The 26,043-nt window shown below is 46.2% G+C and overlaps 1 protein-coding gene across 1 annotated transcript; it reads left to right on the top strand.

Annotated features, from left to right (window-relative positions):
- The first annotated feature begins 11,125 nt into the window (after positions 1–11,125).
- lhx5 (LIM homeobox 5) lies at positions 11,126–25,420 on the top strand. The gene is made up of 5 exons (XM_029169619.3): positions 11,126–14,816; positions 16,442–16,665; positions 17,409–17,686; positions 19,896–20,061; positions 23,474–25,420. The coding sequence occupies exons 1-5, from the start codon at positions 14,644–14,646 to the stop codon at positions 23,821–23,823; spliced, it is 1,191 nt and encodes a 396-aa protein (XP_029025452.1). The 5' UTR covers positions 11,126–14,643; the 3' UTR covers positions 23,824–25,420.
- The last annotated feature ends 623 nt before the right edge of the window (positions 25,421–26,043 follow it).

The raw sequence follows: 26,043 nt of genomic DNA, 5'->3' as shown, positions 1-26,043 counted from the left end.
CCCGTCTCTGTTTTTCTCTTGTCTTTGTAGCATCTATAACAGCCACCCACCTACTCGCCGAAACCCCCCCAAACTACATACAAAGCTGCCGAGCTGATAAGGCCAAGAAATTTGGAGCCAACAATGCTGAGTTGAGAAGAAAGTGATATCTTGCGGAGCAGGCGGCGGGTTTAGGCGCCGCGCGAGCGCAGGTAAGACGCCGCGCGTCTCTTTGAAGGCGACCGGATGAGTGCGAGTGTCTGACAGCTACATGTTGTTTATCGTTCTAATGGGACAAGCTGTGTGTTACTAGTGTTTAACTTCTACCTGTCTAATCTCATTTCCATCTTATCTGGTTGGTTTGGGAGCTTGAGCCCTGTTCTCTGGAAAATAAATGAAGCCAAGGCTGAGGAATAAAAATATCAAGATCGTGCCTTCAGAGTGGAAAAACATTTAGATTTTGGGCTCAGGATGCGTCTACCTGGTTTTTGTTCGATGAATATTAAGGAGACCAAGTGAGAAGCTATTGTGTTTATCCGCCATTATCCTCCTACAGTGTGAGGATGGAAGTTACTGCTACTCTACAAACAAATGTTCTGCTTCCTATTGATGCCACTTATGTGTCTTCACCATGGTTGCAAAAGTCCAAACAAGCTACATCCAAGTAATTTGAACTAGAAATGACCAATTACTTGTCTTGTTCCATGTTTCTGTCATGGGGAGCGTTTCCTGTCCTGTACTTTCTATTTCCAGCGCTTTCCTCATCTCGGCCCTGCTGATTGCTGCGCGCACACATCATCTCCTCTGACTCGTGGGTGCTTGGCTTTTCCTGCACCACAGGTGCCTCCTCCTGGTCTCCTCTGGGTTTGTGCAGCGCCGCCTGCGCCGTCGGTTCGTTGCCGCTGCAGCTTTCACACTAGAAATATAGAGATGAACATGCAGAGAAGCTGCAGTTTTTCCTATAGTTGGATTCTATCTGTTCAAAGGACAGTGTGTGTGTTATACCAGGGTTATTAGTAATGCACGCACCTAAACACATTCTCTGCTAAAGACTAGTTGCCACATTTTTAACTCCTGGATTATTTAAATCTGTGGTGTTTAATGGGCCCTTATTTAATTTAATACATGTACGCTCTATTTTATTCTCCCCTTTTTAAATCCACTGCCATTCTTTAATATATTTCTTTGATGCCTTCTAAGGCCTTTTAAGCCTCATGTGAAGCACTTTGTCGCTTGTTGAAAGGTGCTGTGTACATAAAGTTGCCTCACACACCTGCAAATGATACCAGAGGATTGTTCAGCGCTGTTAGTTTACATTTAATACCCTACATTCTGTTGCGTGTGATACAGGTGATGACTCTTCACATCTCTCTGCCGTCATGTTTATTTACAGACATAAAGATTCTTCTTTATTTGTTAGTTTTGGTGTTACTTTGTTTCTGCCAGACACAAAGGGTGCGCTGCAGTAAATGGGCCTGTTTTTAAACACAGGCTGATTTTCTGGTTCCACATGTGTGCTGGTGTGAAAGCTTAGATGAGTGGTGAAAGTAAAATGATAGAGATGAGATGATTAATAAAATAAAAATTAAGTAAAACTAGTCATGTTCGCTTATGGAAGCCAGTCGTGCAGTATCACCAGGTGAAGCACATAAACAGTCTTTCTAGATTATTATTTCGGAACAATAATCACTTTATCAGGAATCGTGTCCTTGAACTTTGTGCTCAGCAGCTGACACAGTGTTTATATTGCTTCATTTCTGTCAGGGATGTGTTTCTGCGATGGTTAATGCAACAGGAAGCAAACATGTAGATGCTGTAAATGTTTATATCTGGAATGTTAACAGCAGTGTCAGCTGAGCCAATGCAAAAATCTGAAGTGCTCTGATAATGTATCAAGAACAATCCTATATTATATAGTCCTGTTTGAAAATATTATGCGAAACACATTTCACATATTCGCTCTATATATCCACTGCACTACTGGAGCTGTAGCTCAAGCAGATCAAGTACAATGACCAGTCAGCCACTTAATAATAATAAAAATGATTTGCAGCTCTGAGTGCTCAGCCCTCCCTGTTTTATTCTTTACACTGTTCACACCAGCAAATGATTGGTGACAGCGCGCGCCGGCTCACCATTCAATTGAACTGAAATAAAATGAATTTAATTGAATTGAACTGGATGTGCTTGATAGTCTGATGCGGCATCAGAAATAATAAAGGAATAATCTTTGGAGTGTGACTACATTTCAGCGCTTATAAATACTATACAAGAGCAGAATAATGCATGAGCCGAACAGACTAATACTCTGGATTCCTGTTTACTCAACGCAGTCTAAAAGCAAAGCGTTAAAGGCACTTGTGTTGTGAATGACACGCTGGGTCAACTCTTGGTGAACTCCTGAAAAAAAAAATGAATCTAAATCAGTCACACTAATGTTTTCATGTGTCAGTGGTGATAAGCACATAGAAATAAAAACACCCACACACCAGATTAGAACAAAGTCGCGAGGAAAAATCTGATGATAGCGTGTGGTTCGGTTTGGGGGGAAAAAGAAAGGGGGAGACGACAGGATTGTTGAGACAGAAAGAGTGTGTTTTATAAGCGAAGGTGTTACTGAGAGGACGGGAATCCGTTGATTAATCAAGAAAGAGAGGCCGAGCTCTCTCCTGCCGATGTCCAATCAAAGCCGGAGCGGCTCCGGGTGCTGCGCGGCGGCCAAATCCTCTTGTTGCTCCACCAGGAGCATGAAAGCCAGGAGGGGAGTCTCCTTTTGTCCGCACAAAGGCAACCCTAACGCGCTTTCACTGCGACAAGCAAGGGGAGGGCTGTTTTGGAGGCGGGAGGCGGGGAGGGCTGCTGAAAAACAGCCAACAAGAGGTGCGAATAAGATGCCCATTCATCTCCCGAGCTTTACACTAATTCCCCGACCGTCTCCTTTTCTTTCCTTCGTCTGCTCTGCCACAAAACAACAAACAGCGAGAGGGAGTGAAAACACTAGGATCTCGGGGGCTTAGAGCAGACGTGTAATCCCTGCCACTTCTGACCCTCCATCGGTGTGTAAGTCCCTGACCTCCCCATTGAGATGCTGGGATGTGTGACTAAAGGACGAGTGACCCTCCCGCACACACCGACGCCCATGCACACACCCGGTTGCCCCCAACGCAGCCCCTCGCTCGCACACCCCACACTCCAAGCCTTTTAAAGAGCTGAGCTCAGGAATTCAGGCTTTGGAACACCTCTGCGGCGCTGAAAGGACTGAGTCTGTGAGGAGTCTATAAGTAGGGCCAGGCCTGATCGTGTTTCTTTTCTCCCACAATTTAATTCGTCTTTAGAGGCCATCTCGTTAACACGATCTTCCCCTCGCTTTTTTCTTGCCTCTGTCCCCTCACAGAAAGACCCCCTCCTCTCTCCGTCTTGCCCAACTTCAAAGGTCCCTGCCAGCCGAGGAAAGAAAGTCACCTCTTTCTTCCATTCAGCCTCTGCGCTCTCTCCTCGTTCCTCTCTTCTCGCTGTGGCTTTCTTTCTCCTCTCCCTCCTCGCTTCTTCCCTAAAGCGGCGGCCGGAGAAATCATCTCACTTTCCGCCGCTGCTTTGCATTTGAAAAAACGAGTAATTAGCCAGAGGCTGGAGAGGAGGGAGACGGGGCTGAGCGAAGGCTGCGCGGAAAGGAAAAGGAGGAGAAGAAGAAGACGCCCCCTCCTTGGTCCCGGCTCCCTCCCTCCTTCAAACCCAGGGTTGCTCCATTCGTGTACCTACACATCCTCTGCATGCGGCGTGTGATGGATGAAAGACTCGGCACCTGATGTGAGCTCCGGTCCTGGGTCTGATTGACTGAAGGAGCCTGGAGCAGGATGAGGGCTGAGGGACGAGCCAGGGATTAGAGATATTTACAGTTTCAGGTGCCCAAGTGAGCTGTTAAGTGGGACCCTGAGTTTTTTTCCGGCCGCCCTGGCAGCAGTTCAGGTCTACCGTCGCATAAAATCCTAATTACAGGAGCAGTGGAGTTTCTTTTGCTTTGCATAAATAAAATAAAGCACCAAGGACACATTTGGGCTTATTTTATTTCGTTTTTTTGTTGAAAAATAAAAAGTTACCGACACGGATTATGAGGCACTATTCAGCCCGAACAATGTCAAAAAAAACCCCAAATCCTATCACAGTTATCTCACTTCAGTGCATTTCATTTCAGTCCCCGGTGGTGATGCTTCAATTCATTCACTGTCTGACAGTCTATTTCAATAATCTACATGCGTATAGCCATCAGGCGGAGATAGGCTCAGCCCAAGCATATCTAAAGGTGCAGTGTAATCCTGTAATATGCAGAGTAGTGAGGAAAATTCATTCTCCCCTCACGCCCATCGGGGTCTTAAGCCTCTTGATGCAGCTGATAGTGATCCGGTGTTATCTCCACACCACAGAACAATTTAACACACTCACCCCTCCACACACGCACACAAACACAAGCCCACGTGTATAAAACCTCAAATCAACCCCGTGGCCACCTTCACTGCTCACACACACACACGCACACACACACACACGCATTTGCACACAGCTGCGACGGTCAAAGGGAATATTCAAATGCACACACACGCTGACTCGACCACTGTGTCTTTCTCCAGATCAGAGTAATGCACACGCAAACGGGTTTGCTTCCTCCTCCTCGTTTATCCTCTTACCTTCGATCTGCCAAAGTAAAAGCACCACGGTGACAAATGCAGCGCAGGGTTTTACTTTCCTATGCCTAATGAATTTAACGATAAAGAAACACGGCCTTATGATTTTAGAGGAGACAAAATGGGAGGAGAGACGTTGAGAAGAAGTGAGGATGGAGAAAACAACACAAGATTGTGTGTGTGTGGTGGTGGGGGGGGTGGGGGGGGGGGGGGGGGGGGGGGGGTAAAGAGAAAAGAGAGGAGAGCAGGCCCTGGAGAGCACGAAGGCTTATCCACACGAGAAGATCAGGGGACCTGGATGTTGATTTAGTCTGGCTCTCACTGTTTGTATTGTCTGCTGTGGCTGCAGTTGTTTACCGAAGCTTATGTCACAATTTTATCTGGCAGAAAGTTTGTGGCTGGTGAATCTGTCTGAATTGTTTCGCCTCGTCTTAAGCATTTGAAGGAGGCAGCGCTGCGAGGAAATCCAGCTTACAAGCGAGCATCCAGGTTTAGGCCTAGTCCGGCAGCTTTGCGGCTCCCTCCGCGGCCCATCAGTATTCCTTGGGCGGCGTGTTCTCCGCTAGCTGACATAACTTGGCGCGCGTCTGTTGATCTTTGCTATGGCCCATATGGGCTGCGCTGTTAATTCTTAGCGCCGTAGATGCCGCACTGTTGATTGTGTCCGGTGTTGACTCTGAGAAAGCACTGCTTGTTGATTCGCTTGTGTACATCTGCTGTCAGGGCCCCCAGTGGTGGCCTGCTAAACGGGAAGAGCCCGCCTGGCAGAGCGGGGCTGTTTGTCTGCTTCCAAACATATTGATCTCCTGCAGAAGGGAAAACATTAGCGATAGCGTGTGCACAGGCTGGGCTGGAGGTGGGTAAATAGCTTTGTCAGGTCCGGTGAGCCTCCTCCGCCTTGTAGGAAATGAAGAGCAGGTGTATTTGCTGAGCGCTTGCAGGAGGGAATCTCCTGCCAGGCTGACGAGGCCGAAGCGACCCCCCCCCCCTCCCCTCCCATCGTCTGGTCATTAATGTATGTGGGCAAATGTGGCTCGTCTCTGAGGCAAATTGCACCAGGTTTCATCCACCTATTTCTTAAATATTATTCATTCAATCGATTCCGCTCTCCTTCTCTTTTTTTTTTTGCAGAAACTAATTCCAACTGTGGGCTCAACTGCTCTTAATAAATGGCACCGATCTTAATTTCGGCACAGAACCGTGCACTCGGGAGACGCAGACAGAGAAGGAGTCCAGGATATGAATATTTAACAGTAGCCTCTTGCAGCGCACAGTCTGCCAGTCATTGTCAAATAGGACTTAATCTTTTCAATTTCTGGGTGCAAATATACACACTGGCCACTGTTTGTTGCCCAGATTAATGAGGCTCTCGGCCCATAATCCTCTGCTGCTAATTCAAGTGGCCGCCAGCGCGGTTAGCCAGGGGAGGACGGGGCGCTGAGAGCACATACACAGGCGAGATTATTTCCAGCCCTCTCCAGCCCTTCTGCCTCCTCGCCTGCTTTCCAGCCCTGCCTCCAGTCCGGCTCCCCCCCCCACCCCCCCCCCCCCCCCCCCCACCCCCCCACCCCCCCCCCCCACATGGCTACGTAACAAAAACCCTCCCCCCCCTCACACGCCGACCAGGAACAAGCCCCCAGGATTTCCAGGCACCTGGGAATCAGTGAATGCCGCGTAATGGTCGGAGGTACTAGGGGAAAAAAGCTGGAGAAAGAGAACACCCACCCCACACCCCTCCCCAAGTCCTCGAGATCTCTCGCCCTTCCCATCCCACTCTATCCCACAACCCCCCATCACAATAAAGCTCGTCTTTGATACCCACCCACCTTAATTCAATCATCCCCGAACAACCTACACCCTACAAGCGAACAAGCTCTTAACTAGCTTGCCATCAAAGAACACCCCCCCATTGACGCGGGTATATAGTGCATTTCCAAAATCAATCAGAATCCCGTAAAGGCCGCCCAAAGGTCCAAGATCTGGGTACGAATTCGCGAGCACGGAAATAGAATAGAAAGCATGAGGACGGAGCTCAGCAAGACGGATGTCCTATGATATCCAAATCCTTTACACCTATGTAACCAATCTTCTCATTTTCGAGCATTAATCCAACGCTAAGTTCATTAAACAATATATTGATCTCCTAGAAACCTGCAACACAACTTATCTTAGGGCCTCTGAATCACGCGGTATGATGAAAGTTAACAATGGCAGACCCCCCCCCCCCCCCCCACGAACACAGCGACCATAATTAAGGGCAAAAGAATAAATTCATCGGCGTTCCCATTGGATCCGTAAATAAAAGATGACTCCGGTTGGAGGAATTGATGGGATCGCAAAATCATTTTGATCATGTTTGTTTACATCTTGTGGTGAATTATATAATCATGATTCCGTCCATGTAACCAACAGTCCCCCAGCTGGGGTCGGCCCACTTAGCCTTGGAGGAGTATGTGGTAAAATAATTTTAACCAATACCACCAATGATGGAAACCCTCTATTATTGGCCCTTGTATTTCTCGAAATCTTTGCCTTAGCCGACAGGAGAAACCAAGGCTCCCAAAGTACCAAAACCCAAATTAAAGAGATTAAAGAGCATTTTTTTTGTTTGTTTTTCCGGAGTCCGGTTCATGTAGTTTAGCTTTTGTGTAAACACGGGTCCCGTAAAGAACGAGGTCAGCGGGTTCCTGTGGGTTTTACACGTGTAAGAACAATGATTGTTAGGTGTTGTTATAACTGCATGTTGGAGCTTGGACCATGGATTTACTGAGACCTGGAGATCAAATCAAATCAAAGTCTGAGAAATGTGTCTTTTGTTCCATACAATCCTGATTGTTGAGGAAATTCCAGACAAAACAACAAAAAATCTTAAATACATCATTCTGTGAAGCGTTAATTAAATTTTTTACCAATTTTACAGACGTTCTATATCAACATTGAAGTTGCAACAGCACTTGAACGATGAATTTACTCAAATACTATATGTAAAAGCTGTTTCTGCGGATTTATCCTGCTCCGGTTTTCCCCTCAACGCAGCAGAGCCACTCACACTGACAACCTCCAGCCTCCAGATATGGAACACAATGACGCCGTCCCTCGCTGTGGTTCATGCAGTAAATGTCTTGTCGGTTGCGGGTGCTGCCATGGGCCGTGCAGATAGCCGGCTGACCCTCCTGATCCTTCCTCAAGGTGGCTGAGATGAGGCTAAAGGTCAACGTCACACACACGCTCACACTGCTACTAGCTTGGAGGTGTGAAAAATTCTCCCAGTCAGCTGATTCCTGTCCAGGTTTTTTCTCCCCTCTCCTCCCCTCTTTTCTCCTCCCCTCTTTTCTCCTCTCCTCTCCTCTCCTCTCCTCTCCTCTCCTCTCCTCTCCTCTCCTCTCCTCTCCTCTCCTCTCCTCTCCTCTCCTCTCCTCTCCTCTCCTCTCCTCTCCTCTCCTCTCCTCTCGGTCTAAAAGCACCTTCAATCCATCGCTTGGTCCATTAGTGCTGCAACATGGGGGAGGCTGGGCTCTGGCAGCTGTGTGTGACCCTACTCTGATTAATAGAGTAGGTGAGGGCAAAGGTGCATTGCACACCCCCATTCATTACCTCATTAGGATGGCCCACAGTGAAAGGTGATCTCCCTCATTATATCTCAATGACAGGGGCTGAACTTAACACAGTGCGAGCTATCCAGTCACGCTTTCACTCTCCACAACTACCCCGAACCATCCACCTGTCTTTTTACACTGCTCCACATAAAGTCACACCACTTTACCCAGCAGTTGATTGCAGGAAGGAAATTCACCCCGATGAACACTTGTGTGCAGAGACTTGTCACTCCTGCTCACCTGGAGTTGAGTAATGCTGCAATTATCCATTCACAAGTGCTATTTAGGACAACGCCAAGGAGCAGTGTGTTTGTTTGCCTCAGGATTGTGTGTGGGTTCGAGCTGTGGAGCGAAAGGTGACGCTAGTCTGAATTAGTCCTTTAGTCTGAGGAAGGTTGTGGGCGCAAGTTGAGATTCCTTCTGCGTTTGTGTTCCTTGATGATTCTCTTTCTGCTCGTCCTTCCAGCAGAAGACATTTGTTCACGGATTCCTGACGACCAAAAGAGCCTCACAGTTATTCCGAGCATCTTCGCAATTTTAATAAGATGAACGGGGAAAGAATAAACAAACTTTCAGCATTCAAAGATGAAAGTGAAGTATAAAATCAGGACTACTGCAGACGTGCAGTGGCCCTGACAGCTCAGAGTTACATCTACACTCTGTTGCTTTTTCGTGGAGCATATAGATATTGTTCAATAGAAACACGGCCTGGAATTCCACAGAGTTGGCAAAAGAAAGGACATGTTCTGTTCTGATTAGTAAGTTTTGCAGAAAGTTTGACAGCCGATAGACAGTGACTAATACCTGGCTGTGGATCAGGGAAAACGAGGGCTTGGTGGAGCAAAGTGGTCTGATTTTGATTTTGCTTGCTAGCAAACAGGTAAATTATAAAAAAAGTTATGAACAAAACAGACAGAACAACTGACTGACTGGGGGCAGATATTAGCTGCATTTGTATGGGTCACCATTACATCATATCTGGGTTCATTACTGCTTTGTTTCCTCCAGAACAAAGCCAGGCCATGCTTCTTGTTGCTATAGTAACCATTAGTTATAGTTAGTCAACAGACTAACTAATATGTTTTGTTTGTTTTAGCTTTGTAAGAATATGATTCGTTTTGGATTCTTGTACTAACTAAGAATGTCTTCTCTACAGGCTACAACTTGTTTTTGATTAACATACGACAACATGTCAACTAACATAAATGGAGGGTTGCAAATAGGCTGATGCTGAATGTGTTTCTAACACACACACACACACACACACACACACACACACACACACACACACACACACACACACACACACACACACACACACAAAATAATGCCTCTGTAGTTTTGTTGCCTGGACAAGACCTGGTGAGATCTGTTTTCTCGCTGTTGAATTGTAGTTGAGTTTTGAATTTGAGTGTGTCACATTTATTTGCATGTGTTTTCTATTTCATACTTTGAGTCCAATGCACAGAACAGAAAGCTGATTTCTGACCAGTGTCTGCTCCAGGATGACGACGTGCCTCATTCTGGACTTAAACTAATACGTCCAAATTACTCAGTCTACTATTGTGTGTGTCAAAGCCTGATGCTCAGTTCGTCAGGCACTATTAAAAACACATCAATGAGCCACACTGCTGCTCATATGAACATGGGGACAGTTTATTTTCACACACACACACACACACACACACACACACACACACACACACACACACACACACACACACACACACACACACACACACACACACACACACACACACACACACACACCAAAAAGAATTACCTGAGTAAGAGTAAGGGTCAGGATCTAAAATGGCCTTGCAACTAGTTTCAGATCAAAACTGACTTCAACTCTAGCTTTTTAGCTGTAGATTTGCTCCTATGTTTGGTGCAGTTGCACCACTTCAGCCTATAAGGCAAGTACAACAAGCTCAACCAACCAGCTGAACCAGGACAGCTCAGACAACACATTTTCTCACTTTTCACTTGATCCCTTAGAAAATGTCTAAACTATTTTTTATTACAGCTTTAAGGCTTGTAATGTGTCATGTATTCATAATTAGAAAAACACACAGCTAGTTTCCTTCTATATACAGATGTTCTGTGGGACATTGGCTGAAAAGTGGCTTAGGTTAAGAAGAAGAATGTGATCAAAATTACTTTAAACGTGAATGTAAAGTAATATGTTGTTTCTTTTTCTTTGTTTTACTTTATGAAGCAAAATGCTTAAGTTTAATTTAAGCATCAGCCCAGAAAATCCAATTCCATCTATGTGTGCCTGCACCGGTGCATATTTATGTGCATATAGGTGCACATGTGCTTGAATATTTATATATTTGTGAGTGCAGGCTTGGCTGCCTCCAGTGGGATAGAGGTGTTGGTGGTGCTGAGCAGGTGGAGACGGGAGCAGGGCAAGATAGAGGGAAAAGAGAGAGTCCCTCAGGCGTGTCCGGGCTCTGATGGCTCCCCTGACAACCTCCTCTGTAATGGTCTCCCTCTCTCTCTGAGTGCTGTGAAATTGCAGGCCGGCGCTCTACAGCTGAGGACTCAGAGGAGACAAACGGCCTTTTAATTCAGAGCGCAGAGAGGTGACGGAGAGGGAGGCCCTAAGGGAGGGCTACCAATCAGACATCCATCATACTAACCTCTCCCTTGGGACCGGCCCTGCCAGAGAGGGGGCCCTGGAGGTGGTCTTGAGCATACATGTGTGAGAGCGTGTGTGTGTGTGTGTGTGTGTGTGTGTGTGTGTGTGTGTGTGTGTGTGTGTGTGTGTGTGTGCGTGCGTGCGCGTGCGTCTTCGGGGTTGGGGTGACGGGGCACACATAGGATGGAGGCTGCAGGGGGAAGGAAGAACTGGGGAGGAACCGGTCTGCTCAGGTGTCCGGACTGTCACGGTGCAGAGTGGACGGGGGTGATGTGGGAATCGCGGGTGTCACATTTATCTGTGTTCTTATGCATTTTATATTCATAATTTATATGCATCTGTTTTCTTCGGCTCACTCTGCACTTCAACCAGCACAGTTCTTTCCTTCTTCCAGTTGCCAGAATGGAAATTTGTGCCTTTCATCCTGAATGAGCATAATCTGTAGGAACTCGAGCTGAAGGGACGCGCCGGGTTCAGGGTTTGTGGATGTGGCTCGCAGTGTTTAAATGACTCTTTTTACTCCTGTGCATTGCAAACTCAAAGGAGTAATAGAGAAACGGCGAGAGCGCGAGATGTGCAGCTGCAGTGATATTTCATGAAGGCCCCTCAGCAAAGAAAGCAGACTGATGCTCAAACCACTTCACACGTTGGTCCTTGGAAAATGTGTGTTGTTTGTATGTATGTAAACAGTGGAGCACTAACAAAACTACGCTCCGAATCAAATAATTAAAAACTGTTTTAAGCAGTTTATTAAAAAGCAGTTCATCAAAATGTTTGCGCCGCGGTTTGGACGGCTTTATGAAACCTTCTTACTCGGCTCGAAGGCTTTCTGATCTGCATTTGATGTGATGAATGACAACAATCCGTCTTCCCGCGTTCCAGCTTGGATGAAGGCTTCGCTAAAATGCTTTGTGAGCAGACATGAGAGCCATGAAAGTGTGAAAATGCAATATAAATTCCAGGATATAGGCAATTTGGTGCTACTTCTAGTGTTACTGTTTTAAACTGATTGGACTTTTTTTTACTGAGAAAATGCCTTAAAAGCTCAAAAAAAGACAATCGGGTATTATCTATTATTTAAATGACATGACCGAGTGTTGCTTCATGAGCTAAACACTAGTTTAATAAAAGCTTTTCCATTCTACCTTTAATGTCTTTGAAGCTGTTCTAATCTAGTTCCCAATGAATGTGTTGAGTTTATATCAGAATGTGGCCTTGTTTTGCCCAGCCTTGATTTTTAGCCTCATGAAGAATGTAAAAGAACTGAACTAGACCCAGATGATCCACCTCAAGTCCAGAAGAGAGCGATTCACAAGCCTCTGCAGACTGGCATAAATCTTTATGACCTGAAAGCATCACAACACGTAACAAAGAGAAGTCAATGTATAAAAATATTAAAGAAAAGGGGCTTAAAGTGTTCTGTAAAAACCAGAATTGATTTAGTTCCTATAGGAGGATGGAACACCACGTTGCGTTATTATGATCGCTGGTTGAGGGTCATACGCTTCAATGTGCAGGTGTCAGGTTCCATTTAGTATGTACGTGGTGGTGCAGGATGGAGCCGGCACCGCTGTGTATGCGATGGTGTAACACAGGATTCCCACTGAAGAGAAGAGAAAAGCCTGTTGCTGTCCTTGGTGCTCCCTGCCTTCAGCACCACTGACAGCTCCCTCCTCCCTCCACAGGTGAGTGCCTTGCTTTTTGGGTGGTGCTCAGTGTGCACAAGGGCAAAGAGCTTTTTTTTATTCCCCTCACAATGCCATGTGTTTATATTCAAACAAGAGGCGATTGGAAGCATTTGCCTCATGTGTTCTTTTTCCCACCGTGCGTGGGCTTTTTTTTTTTTTGCCTGTCTCTCCTCAATACGCACATTTGTTTTATTGTCTCTGCCTTGTTTCACAGGCATAAAGGCGCTCGGTTTAGCAGGAGCTGGGATCACTTCTCAACACACGGCTCAAACCTGGAGCACGAATCCACATTTGGTGTCTGAGGTTCTGCTGGTGGTGAATTCTATCCGCTTCTGAAGCACTCCATAAAGTTAATGATTGGAGGCAGATGATTCTGACTCTGGGACAAGTTCAGGTCAAATGTAGAAGTGACCCTTTCAACCCAAAAGCAGTAATAGGAGCAGATCAGATTGATCTGTACAGAATTAATTATACATAATAGCAAAAAAATCTAATTAATTCATGTTGTAATATTATTATTAAACACCAAAAATCTCAGTGGACATTCAAATCTGACGCATGAAAATCACTGCCCTCTAAAAACTGAGAAACAGACCAATATTATTTTACCCTGTAAATAACCTGATTCACCTTTGTTGGTGCTCTGGACATTAATCTGTGTTTTTGAATTCCCTCTATCATCGCCATATTTATCTTTTCATTCTGATGGCGTGTGTAATTCATCTCATTTATTCTAATCTTTTAGGACTATATTGTTATTTTCAGCCCGGTTGTTTATGTGTCGCTCTCTAAATGTTGTCTCATGCGACTCATGAAGGTGCAAAATGAGTCAAAATTCACACCTAATGTTATTTAAATGAATCTCCATTAACCCGGAAAGACAAAGCTTAAACAGTTCTCATCCAGCCCCTAACATGAATTAGCGGATTGTATGTTTGCTTAACTGCAACTAACAAAACGCGGCTTTTGGTAAATATTGAAATTCCCTTCGATTGGTGGCCGGTCTGTTAAAGCACCGGGTGACCAGGCTCTCGCTATTGATGAGCTCCAGCTAATCCATCGCATTTCCCTGTAAATAGCTTTATGCATGAGAAAAGGCCCGCGGCCCCTCCTCTTCGCCCCGCACAGCCACAGCGTGATGCAAGAGCGGTTTGTCACAGGGCCATTATAAAGCAGTGTAGCATTAGCCCATGTTCGGCTACTCCCACTCCAGTCGCATCTATTCAGATTCATTTCAGCGCCGTGTCCCCCGCTCGCTGCGCAGGTACAACCCTCGCGCTTTATGTGCGGACCTTCGCGTGTTGAAGTCCGACGGAAATGCTGTGCGGCTGCGGACTCTAACTCGCATCTGATGCTTTTACCCTGAAAAGTCTCCGCAACCCTCCAGGAAACCTTCCGCGCGCACGACGGCCTCCGAAAGCGCCGCTGGAAACACCTTGCGCTCGCGGCCCCCCGGTCGTTCGGTGGACGACGCGAGATTCGAGTCAGCTCCGAGGCGCAGCTATGAGCGTGTAACCACAACAACCGCGCGCTGATTGGCTGCGCCGGCACGGGAATTAACGAGGGCGTCATCCAATCCGAGCGCAGGACGCTCGACGCGCAGGCAAAACCTCGTGATAACGCAGGCACTGTAACGCGAAAGTGGCGGCGCGAGGTGAGCCCGGAGGAAATGAGAGGACCCAAAACAAAGCACGAGCGGCGGATAAAACATTAGAAACACGCGCGTTTGAAGAATGAAGTTTTAAAAGTAAGTTGGCGAGAGAACATGTCTGCTTTGTTTGTTGCGCAGTCCAGCAGCTGGTGCGGCTGAAATCTCTCCCCTCGGCTGGATTGTGGATTGTGATAAGTGCAGGACAGCAACCAAACGGGACCAGGACTACCACCGTTCCGAAGGGATTGTCACTCCGCTGCCTTTGAACAGGAGCTTCTCCCCATTTTCGCGTGACAGCAAATCCCCCAGAGCCACGACGTTGCTCCGAGTAGACGCGAGTGGCCCCAGTCCGAGCAGCGCAGTCCGTGCGGGAAGGTCGGCACTCGGCTCCCTGCAGGCCGGAGACATGATGGTCCATTGTGCCGGGTGCGAACGGCCCATCCTGGACCGGTTCCTCCTCAACGTGCTGGACAGAGCCTGGCACGCCAAGTGCGTCCAGTGCTGCGACTGCAACTGCAACCTCACCGAGAAGTGCTTCTCCAGAGACGGAAAGCTCTACTGTAAAATGGACTTTTTCAGGTAACAAGAGCCCGGGTTTAGAGTTCTGCCAGACGCTGCTCTGCTTCCAGCTTTTACAGCAAATGCACGTACTAATTATTATTGATGCAATATGGACGCAAAAACAGCCACAGATAAAGGTGAATTAAAATAAAATAATAAACAGACCCTTCAAACCAGTGAAAATAATTTTCACGCGGATTAAACTATTGTTATAAATATAAATTAAATATGAAATTACAACTAAACTAAAAACGCATTTATTTGTAAATATAGGAATTTAACTCGTATTTAAAATTAAAATTTTGGACCGTGTGGCCTTTTAATGAGGCCTTTACTTTTATTGTAGGGAATCTAAATTTTAATTTCACAGTTTGGCCACGTGGCTGCTGTATTTAGCATTTTAAATCTGTTTTCCACACCAGACAATTTTTTTCCCCCAAACACTAATTTAGGCTATTAAGCGCTTCACAATACCTAAAAAGTGTTTCAGGTAATTGAGTGATAAGTGAAGCTCTTGTTTGTTCCGTCGCGCACTCTTAGCATCATTTTCATTTCTATGTGTCACTTATTTTCTCCCAAATTGTCTAATGACATGTAAGACACATGCGCCTTTGTTGGGACGGGCTATTATTGGCCCTGCGCGCGGCCTTGGCCGTCATATTACCGCAGGTCCCATCATGCGGTGGGTTTTAAATGGCCAGCCATTAGCCAGGCGAAACAGTAATCACCGTAATGTGTCCATTTGTTGTGTAAGTAGAGTTGTGCCCTTTCGCTGGGGGGAGGCTTGGCCATGCATGTGAAAAGGGGACAGTGAAATGGACGGACAAGCCTGCATTAGTGTTAAAACAATGCTCCACAAAAAGAGTGCTTGCTTTCACCCAGAGGCTTAAGCAGCTCCCCCTCCCCGCGGGCCAAAGGAAGCCCAGGTACAGTAGGGCCAGTGTGAGTGTATTAATGAAAGCGCCGGTGCGTGGTGATAAACATCTGTAAATATCAATCAAAGTCGCCCAAATCACAGAAAGCCCGGCTCCCGCTTTGCTCCAGTCGCTGCGATCCGTCCCGTTAAACCCGGATCTGGCGCGTTTACGTGGGCTATTTGTGCATCACACTGATGGGTCTCCCCACCCAGTATTTAAGCGGGTGAATATGGATTAAGAGAAGATTTTCACGCTAAAACGTTCCTACTTTGCTTAATCCTGTAATATATCCGCGCCTACAATGTGTTGATTGTCACTAATGCGTTTTGCGTGGGGTTATTGTCACAGCAGCGCCATCAAAATCATCAGATTTTCTGTTTTAATTTCCTAAAAAGAAAATTCCGAAAAAACTGTTTTTTTCTGTCTGCCCCTAAAAGTAATGAATTTATAGAAATAAATATGTCTTCAGCTAAAATTATTATTATTATTATTATTATTATTATTATTATTATTATTATTATTATTATTATTATTATTATTATTATTAAACTACTGAACTACTGTGACAATATTAAAACAGTTTGTTTGTTATATTTTTAGGCTGATTTAAGTTAAACTACATTAGAACCAGTGTTCTCCGCGTGGGTCATTTTTAACTGGTTCTTTTTGATTCACTTTTGTTTAAGAGAACAAAAAACAACATTAAAAACGTGTTTTTCTTTCCAGGCGGTTTGGCACCAAATGTGCGGGCTGTCTGCAGGGAATCTCCCCAAACGACCTGGTCCGCAAAGCCCGCAGCAAGGTGTTTCATCTGAACTGCTTCACCTGCATGGTGTGTAACAAGCAGCTGTCCACGGGGGAGGAACTCTACGTGATAGACGAGAACAAGTTTGTGTGCAAAGAAGATTATCTGGGCTCCGGAGCCATTAAGGAAGTCAGCTTGAACTCAGGTAATCACCGCGCTAATAAGCCGCGTCGTTCGACTCCCGTTGGAAAAAGAAAAGAAAAGAAAAATAATCATCTGTATGGTTTTTGCATATTTTATGCAGACGCACATCTGGTAAATACAATGAGAATTCACCCCTCACGCGCTAAAAGAAAGCAAAGCGCGTATTGGGTTTGTGTGTCCGTCTTTGCTCCGCGGAGAGCGTTTCACAACCTTGTCAAATGAATGGTTTCAATATTTACCTCCACAGGACAATGGCTCCGTGTTATTGTACGCCACGGTCCGCTGGGGATGAGCGTGTTGGTCTGGCCGTGCGCGCTGTCTCCTCATCCTTATAGAAAAATGAAAACGTGCGCGTTTGCGGCGTTTCACGCCGGCTCCTGTTGTCCTGACGTCATAGAGATTTTTCAAAAATGTATATTGTTATTTTAAAATGTATATTTGTATTATACAGTATAGTAAAATATATAGTATTTTTCTGTATATAATTCGTGCCACCTACAGTTGCCAGCGGTTTTTTAGAATTCAAACAAAGCCGAAAAATATTAACAACAAATATTACAAAGATCTAAAATATTTTTTTTTAATTGTAGGAAATAACTAACACAAATTTGGCACATTATATTTTCCACTGCACTCCATTGCACAGGCCTAATTAAAACGCCCACCCCTCCTCCCCCGTCCTCCCCTTCCTGACATTTCAGATCATGACCTTCCTCTTGTTTGCTTTCTCTTCCCGGTCCCCAGTGTCGTCGTGTACCGATAGGAGTTTATCGCCGGATCTGCAGGACCCAATACAGGACGACGTAAAGGAGACGGACAATTCGACGTCCTCAGATAAGGAAACGAACAATATTGAGAATGAGGAGCAGAACTCGGGGACCAAAAGGCGGGGGCCCCGGACCACCATCAAGGCCAAGCAGCTGGAAACGTTAAAGGCCGCGTTTGTCGCCACGCCGAAGCCGACCCGGCACATCCGGGAGCAGCTGGCCCAGGAAACGGGACTAAACATGCGGGTGATCCAGGTAAGAGCCGCTGCTGTGTGTGAGCGTCAGCGGTGCCGATGGCCGCTACCTCTGTTCTGTGGAGAGAGAGAGAGAGGGAGAGAGAGAGAGAGAGGGAGAGAAGAGAAAAACGGGTTTCACGGAAACAGAGCTAAAGAAATGTCACAAGGTCCAGGTTTATAACATCCACAAAGATTTTAGTCTGAATAGTCTTTATTGTATGACACTTATTCTAATATTTTTTAAATAGAAATCATGATTATATTTGCAAAAGAAACAAACATATATGGCTTAATTTAATGTTTTTATGTAAACCGGAGTTTAATTGGAAAACGCAGTAAATGAGTGTTTTATGCTTCATAAATGCTGTTTATGTCTAAATCTTGGCTTGTTTTTGCAGAAATAAACAAATGCTTAATTTCTTAACGTTTGAAAATCAGTTCTTGCACAGTTTGACACATTCATTTAATACACATTAAATTAATGGCTCATGTTCATTTTCCTCAAATTACAAATTTGCATTCCTATTTGGCTCCGGTTTCCCTGTAGAAACATCCATATCTGCAGGCGATAATTCACTCTTTGAAAATAAGATCTAGTAATCCAGTTTACTGACTCATGCTTCTAATAAATACTAGGTGGGTTTACCCCCCCCCCCCCCCCCCCCCCCACACTCATTTCATTATTTTGTGCAGGCAGAAGTTTCTTTAAGTAATTACGAGTAGCTCCACAGCCGTGAAATTAGCAAAAGGTTGGCTTTGTTTTTGCCAAAGGCAGGAGAAGCTCCGCGTCCAGGCATATTTTGCAGTGTAACACGAGCCCTGTCTGTCTTTTCATCCTCAGACACGCACACATGCTCGGTGGCTGGGTGTAGACTGTGTCAGGATGATTAGCGCCGTCTCTGCCAACTGTGATGTGGCTTTTTGTGCACTCACTGTAATTATCGCTGATTTCACAGATTTACATACCACCCTCCCCTTTCCCACCTCTCTGCTCTTACTCACTTACAGCCAGTTTCCTCTGCTTGTTAGAGCAGCCCGGGCCTCTGAAAATGCCTCACACGGATCATGTGACTGTGTGTGTGCGCGCGTGTGTGTGCATCAACAATGCTCAGTCCATCCCTCCGTCCATGATCCCCACCCCTGAGTGTAGCTGTGTTGCTCGGAGCCAAAATGGAGGCTCCGTGTCGTCATCTCCCTGCTCGTTCGCCGTGTGTTAAATAGCATCGCTCTGAATGCGGGGAGCCCTGTGAGCCGCGCCGCTTCTCCGGCGTGTTCATGTAATCCCTAAGCAACGCTCTCTCGAGGGGAGCGGGAGCATTTCCATAAAAATGTGCCCTACAGTTAGACGATTGTTCTCAATAAGCAGGTGTCGCCTTTTGCTCCTGGAGCACATGCAGCAGGGCCTAAGTGGTTTTGGGTGTTTTCGGCGCGCGCGTGTTTGTGTGTTTTCCTTAATCTGGAGCACAGTGGGATCCTGCCTCTGGTGTAGCCTCGCTGGTGTGAACGCACATCATTATGCAGCTATGATGCAAAGGCGAAACAAGATGTGTTATGCGCCTATAATGCAAATACATTCCTCCATATGGTGTGTGGTGTACAATTAGACGTCCTGCTCGTTCGCCCTTCAAAGACAGTTTATTTATTCAGATTCATGGCTTCAGCTGTTTATTTGAACCAGTAGTGAGCTTCACTAGGTCTTGTTTTGTGCTATATCTGTTCTACTGTTACTCCTCGGCTGTGCATCAAATGAGTTTTGAGTTTTAAATGTTAAACAACCTCATGAGTTAAAACCTATCTTGACCTGAGCTGACTCCATAAAACATTCACACAAAGCTCATTTGGTTCTTATATTGTGCTATTTGAAGCGTGACTTTAAATTTAGATAAACTTGTTCAAAACTCCCTGTTGGATTAGAAATAGTTTCTTGCCTTTAAAGAAACGCTAAAGCTTTAAATCTACTTTCTTTCTAAAGTGCTTTTCATACGTTCTCTGTATCAGTGAGCATGGATTTAAATATCGGTGAAGCAGCTTTTAAATTAATTCAGCGCATTGATTTGTTTTCAGTCCTGTCGGTTTTGCTGATCCGAGGCGCAACAGACTGAAACGTGCAGGGGTCGCGATGAAAGCGAGTCATGGCTTTGACTGATGCGTAGTGCGGAAGCAACTGGACCCCGAGCTGCTCAGGCTGCAGCCGATGACTCTGACCCGCTCTCTGTGGCCCTTCGCAGGTTTGGTTCCAGAACAGAAGATCCAAAGAGCGACGGATGAAGCAGCTGAGTGCTCTGGGCGCCCGACGGCATGCCTTTTTCCGGGGCCCGAGAAGAATGAGGCCGCTAGGAGGCAGGCTGGAGGATCCGGACATCCTGGGACCAGGAGCCTACGGATACTATGGAGGTAGGAGATCTGGGTTGCTTGCCTTGTGTCCAGCATGGCTCATATGACTGTAGTATACCTGCCTGCAATTTGCCTCTGCCCCATTGTTCTATATGTCATCTCAGAGGAACTTTTATGAGGAACAAAACAGTGCGATTGCCTCCAGTGTTCACGGAGACGCAACAGAAGCATAAAAGCCGCTTAACTGTCACATGCTGTCATCTGTTAAACCGCTGAGAGCCTAAATGTTAGTCGAGAACAAATGTATTCCAATCAAGCAGCTTGTAAATAAAGCGAGCGGAGAAGGAGTCGCAGCACGGGTGGCAGCCGTGTGTTTTAGCTCATCGCTCAGTTTACGCTGATTTATCTGCACTTCTCCTCCTTCAAAATAAAGCTTCTAAACAAGTAATGAACTAAGGAGATGTTTTAGTGGAAGTGACACATTAGCGTGGCTCCAATAAAAGCCATTAAAGAGCCAAAGCTTTTCAGTGATGTCAGTGAATGTGTGAACTATAAACATCTTCATGGCAATAATTTATTTTTACATCTGGCTAAAATAGTGTGTATTTGCGCACACACGCATGGTGTTGCTCTAAAGGAAAACATGCAATTAAAAATTTAATTTCACAAAATTTAATTTGACTAATATTTGTCATCATTCCTCAATGAATTTATTGTAAGGCATGAGGATCTATTTTGGCTCCAGCTGCTCTACAGACACCTTTTAAATCCATACTGTTTCCAAAAAAAGGCCTAAAGAGCCAGAAATGTGGGGTATTTCCGCCTCCATTGGCTGCAGGATCATTTTTAACATGGCACGTGAGCAGCAGATAGCGGCAGCGCTAACGCAACAGCATCTGCTCCGACGGAGCTGTGCTTTCTGTGCGTCTACCTGAAGGGCCCCGGCATTGAGCGCACAATGGACGGGGGCCGTCAAGGCCGCGACGCAGGCAGTGGGAGGACAAAACCTTCATCCCTCGCTCTCATCTGTGTCTCGCTCTCCGCGCACGCTGCCTTTCATACCCCCTTTATGCGGCGGCGGCGGCGCAGGCCATTCGGCTTCGCCTTCATGTGAACCCTTCCGCCTTCTCGCCGCCTCGGAGGAGCGGCGTCCGTGTAAATGTGGCTGCGTCTGCATGTGTGAGTGTAATTATAGCTCGCAGGGCCGACGATGCCCTACCTTCAACCTGCAACACCCCCCCCCTCCATCCGTCTAGCGGTCCACGACACAAGCTTGCTGCGTCCGCTCAAGGTCGGCCAAACTAGCAGAGGGCTTTATGTAAGACCCAATAATTAGCTTGTTTGTTAAAGTCATGTCTGCTCTTAATGCCTCACTTGATAATCCCCAGAAGCAATGTGCAACAGCTATTAAATGCAGTTGTTGTTCTGTAATGAGGCAACATATTTCTCGATACCTAACCTGTTAGTTCCTGATTCTGCCCGTTTAGACTGAAATAGGAGTGCGAGGAGCATATGGTGATGTGTTGGTGCTGGTGGGGGGATGTCACTGCAACATATGGGCCACTGGGATAAAGGCTGCCATCGATCTCCCTCTCCATGAACTGGTGTGGAAGTATTTATACAGTTGAGTATGTCACCAATCCAGTCGTCATTAAGACTTGTGGTGGAATAATTGTCGACCAGTGAGAGAGGATGTAGATCTCTGTCTTGTTAGAACGAATGCCTTTGCTTAGTTTAGTTAAATATTTGCAGGCTGACATTGAGGCTGCATGTAGCAGCTGGTTAAAATACTTTTAAAGCCTGTTTGTTTAATCCATGACAGTGTCTGTGACAAGTTGTGGTGTTATTAAAGATGATGTGCTGGACTGTGGCTGCGGCGTGGTTGCTAAGCAACATCATGGTGACGGAGGAGCGTCGCGCGGATGAAAGGTGGTGCAGGTGTTGCTAGCGAGCTCGCTAGGCTAACGGTTTTCAGTCTTTATGCTAAAGAAAGCTACAACCTCTGAACTGGGAGAACCAGCTCTTTCGGGCTCAAGCCATTGACTGGGAGACAAATCCACAGCGTCTACTGTACATATAAGATGGCTCCAAGAGCTTGTTGGTTGGCTGGTTATGTCCAAATTTGTACTGGACAGATCTCAAAGTGGGTTGGCAGTCAGGGCTGGATCCATGTGTGCACTGCTTAGAAATAGGGAGGATCCATCCAAAACACAACACAAAGCTGTGGTGTTTTGCTGCTTGTGGTTTGTATCATATCTGCAGATATGTTTTGGATATTTACTAGTTATGACTCCTGCCTTGGCTAAATACATTTTTATCATTTGCATAAACCTGCTGTTGTCACCGGTTCCTGGTTGGACTGAACGTCCCTGAAAATTCATAAAAAGTGAATTCATAACCAGCATGTGATAATGTCACAGTGTTGGGACACAAATGGCGTAATGCACCACATGGAGAAACATATCGACGCGTCCTCCCGACATAAACATGTCAGTCGGTATCGGAGGTTAGCTGGAATATTGGTAATGCTGAGTGAGCGCCGGAGATTTCCTGGGAAAGCGAGGAATTTGGCGCTGTATCATGTCATTTACGTGTCAGGTTTTCATTGCAGCATTTGAAGGGAGAGTCATGAACAAGTTGAGCAATTACAGACAACGGAGGACTAATCGTTGCTCGGTTTAAGTCCATATTTCACCACTTGGTCCACTCGGACTGAACGCCCTGTTCAGGTTCTGCTGCATTTTGATGTGATGCCTGACGTTCAGGTGGATTCACAAAGTGGAGATGTCGCTGCTTTGATCTAGTGCCCGTTTGTGACTGATTTGACTTCTGCGGAGGACGGACGATGATGCAATAGGGCAAATTCGAATGAAAACTCCATCGCAATACAAAATCTCAAACGGTGCAGCTGGTAGGAAAACCTGAAAATAGATCATCTGCTTTTTCCGGTTTATAATGTTCTAAGTCAAACGACTCTTGGACAAAACAGGCAATCAAAATTATTCTGACAAAGCGATAAATGCAGGGGAATGAGGTGGGGGAATGTGTGTGGCTCAGGAAGTAGTCACAGCCAAGCGGGGAAGAGGCGAGGGATGTTGCTGGAAGCTGCATCAGACATGACGGAGAGATCCAGCCAACAGGACCCGGCTGGCAGGGCTGCAGGGAGGCTGGAATCTCATTTTGGAGCTCCTCATCCAAATCCAGAAGTTCCAGCAGGGGAATCCATCGAGGCGCACGCATGGCTGCAGGCGGAATGAGTGGGGGGAGATGAATGCAGTGTGTAAAAGGCGAGAGAACTGAGGTGGAGAGGTGTGGAGTTGTTTATACACTCAAATGAGGCTGTTGGAAACCGACTGCTTGGAAATTGGACATGATCAATTTCGCCACTTAGGTGGAGGTGGAGATGTGTGTTAAAGTGCGAGTTCCCTGTATATTCAAAGTCTAACTCGCGCATTCTTCTGTCCTTCTGCAGAGTACCAAGGTGACTATTACGGGCCGGCGAGTAACTACGACTTCTTCCCCCACGGCCCTCCCTCCTCACAAGCTCAGTCCCCAGCTGAGTCCCCCTACATCCTGGGCTCTGGACCTGGAGCCATGGAGGCGTCGGGCCACCATCCTTCAGACGACCAAAGGTTCACGGACATGATCTCTCATCCAGAAACCCCCAGTCCGGAGCCCGGCTTACCGAGCTCCCTGCATCCTGTCCCGGGGGAGACGTATGGCGGGGGACCCAGTCCTCCCTTCTCATTGGCCAGCAACTCCAGCTACAGCGCTCCCATGTCCCACCAAGGCCCGGAGATGGGAGAAACCACGGCCTGGTAAAAGGCCGGACCCCAGAGACCGTTGGTGGGCTGGTTCGTTCAGGAGACGAACGGAGAACAGAACCGTCACTGTGGAGAGAAACGCAGTAGAAATGTCTATGGAGGACTGGTTTTCTTTGAGCTACTGGAACTGGAATCGGAACTCTGATCGTTTGCTGGACAAGTAACGTTTGCTGCTCGGTGGACTCTGGATTACTGGACTTGAAGTCTTAAAACAAATGTTGTGATTGCACCCGGCAGTAATGCTTCTGGCCTTCCCCTTGATGTTAGCGAAGGTATCTTCTAATGCTCTAGGATCACGTTAGACAGACATGCCAAAGGGGACGACTTTAGTTTTCTTAATTTCTCAACACATTTTATAAAAATGTTGCTTCCAAGCAATATCCTTTTTTTTTTTCATTCTGTTGCTCTTTACCTGTCCTTACTGCTGGGTTGCTGCCCTAGCCTCAATACTCACAAACAAAGGACCAGGTTGAATAAATGCTTTAATGTTCATACACACACACACACACACACACACACACACACACACACACACACACACACGAGGCAACCAGGGCAGGAGGCGTAAAATCTGAAACGTTGCTCATCTTTTATTTCATTTTCTGTAAGACACTGTCAAAATAAAAGCTCCACGCATACACACGTCACTGCTGACTCTGCAGGGACAAGTCCCACAATGCACAAGACCCGCTTGTGATCATATCTTAAAAGAAAGATGTCTACGCCGTTATTCAAAACACGGACACAATTATACCGGCACTTGCACCCACGCGCGCTCTCATGCACGCACACACGCCTCACGCCCATCCAGGCAGCCCCCGATAGTTCTGCTTCGCACACCGCTTCACCTGACCTTCCCTTTGTTACTGTCCCTTTTAAAAAACATGTTTTAATGGAAATGATTTTCAAAAGAACATTGAACCCATAATGGAGAATCTCCTTCAACAGCTGAGGTCTCCTTCCTCTAAAGGGAGAAAACAAAAGAGGGGGCAGACAACATCTGTGACATTACCGCTGTCTGCTGAGCGCGGCGCTCGGTGCCATCTAGTGGCTGTGCTCTTTTATGACGCGCCATTCAAGAGTCCATCTGTGTGCACGTGGCCATCTATGCACAGCAGAGGACAAGCAGTTATTTTAATAATGGCGGTGGGTAATAATGCAGATTCAGAGGCGAGTGTCATCAGGCTGACATCAGCGGAGCAAATACTTTCACCTCTCTTTATGACACGACACACACGCAACCGAAGGGCGGAGGGAATTCGACGCAAAGCTCCACAACGCTCTGCACCCACACATGTAAAGCTGATTTAGATATTGTTTGCAGATCATGTGTGTTTCCTTTGGACATTGTATAAGATCTAGAAAAGAATGTGTCTTATTTCTGATTACTAAGATATTCTTGGAGTGTGTGTGTGTGTGTGTGTGCGCATGCTTGGATGCTCAGGTGTGTGTGTGCGTGTGTGTGCGTGTGAGTGTGTGCGTAGGCGTGTGTATGTGTGCGTGTGTGCGTGCATGTTTACAGGGGTGAACAGAGGCGAGACTGTATTATTTCTATGTAAATAGCACTGGTAATAAAACCTTCTGTTACAACTTAACCGTCCTGCAGTCTTTCTCTTTTAATTGATTTTAGTTGATAGTGGTGCAAAGAAACCAAGTACTGTAGTACAGTAGAATTCAAGGGCAATACTTCATGACTACCTAAACAAATACACAGTTGAGCTAGTTAATTATTTACCTGCTTTAAGCTTAATACCTACAGATATTAAAAACAAAACATAAAGTTATTACTGTAAATTAAAAAAAAACACTACATCCATCAGAGGCCTCTCGTCTTATTTTTTCATGTTTATTAATTTCCTTTACAGGCGGATGCTCATCTTCTCTGGCTGTTAGTGTGTTTTCTGAAGGATCGCACGAAGCAAACTCAGGTTCAGCTCGTAGCAGATTGATTCCAAGTCGAATGTGCAGCCACACGCCGCTTCATGTTCACCAGCCGGAGCGGAGCTTGCTCTGTTTTAGTGCCGGTCAGCGGCCGCACAAAGCATTAAAGCTACAGGCCAGAACCAGACGTCTGGACTAAAAGAGGAGTTGGGTGAGTCAGTGTGAATGCAGCACTGTGGCCTGTATCTGTAAAGTGTTGCATCAGCACCAGGATGAAAAAAAGCATAAATCAGAATCAGTCTTTTATCTCTTTAACCCCGGCAGCACCGGTGGAGTC

Source organism: Betta splendens, chromosome 12 (assembly GCF_900634795.4).
Source record: "Betta splendens chromosome 12, fBetSpl5.4, whole genome shotgun sequence".
Lineage (NCBI taxonomy): Eukaryota > Metazoa > Chordata > Actinopteri > Anabantiformes > Osphronemidae > Betta > Betta splendens.
The sequence above is the reverse complement of the archived record's forward strand: the minus strand, read 5'-3'. Positions and strand labels throughout refer to the sequence as shown.

What these genes read in the sequence shown, in the direction of transcription:
- lhx5 (XM_029169619.3), top strand. Translation starts at nt 14,644, where the DNA reads ATGATGGTCCATTGTGCCGGGTGCGAACGGCCCATCCTGGACCGGTTC. An exon ending in TAAACATGCGGGTGATCCAG is followed by an intron (nt 17,687 to 19,895) that starts GTAAGAGCCGCT and finishes GGCCCTTCGCAG; the next exon opens with GTTTGGTTCCAGAACAGAAG. An exon ending in AGCCTACGGATACTATGGAG is followed by an intron (nt 20,062 to 23,473) that starts GTAGGAGATCTG and finishes GTCCTTCTGCAG; the next exon opens with AGTACCAAGGTGACTATTAC.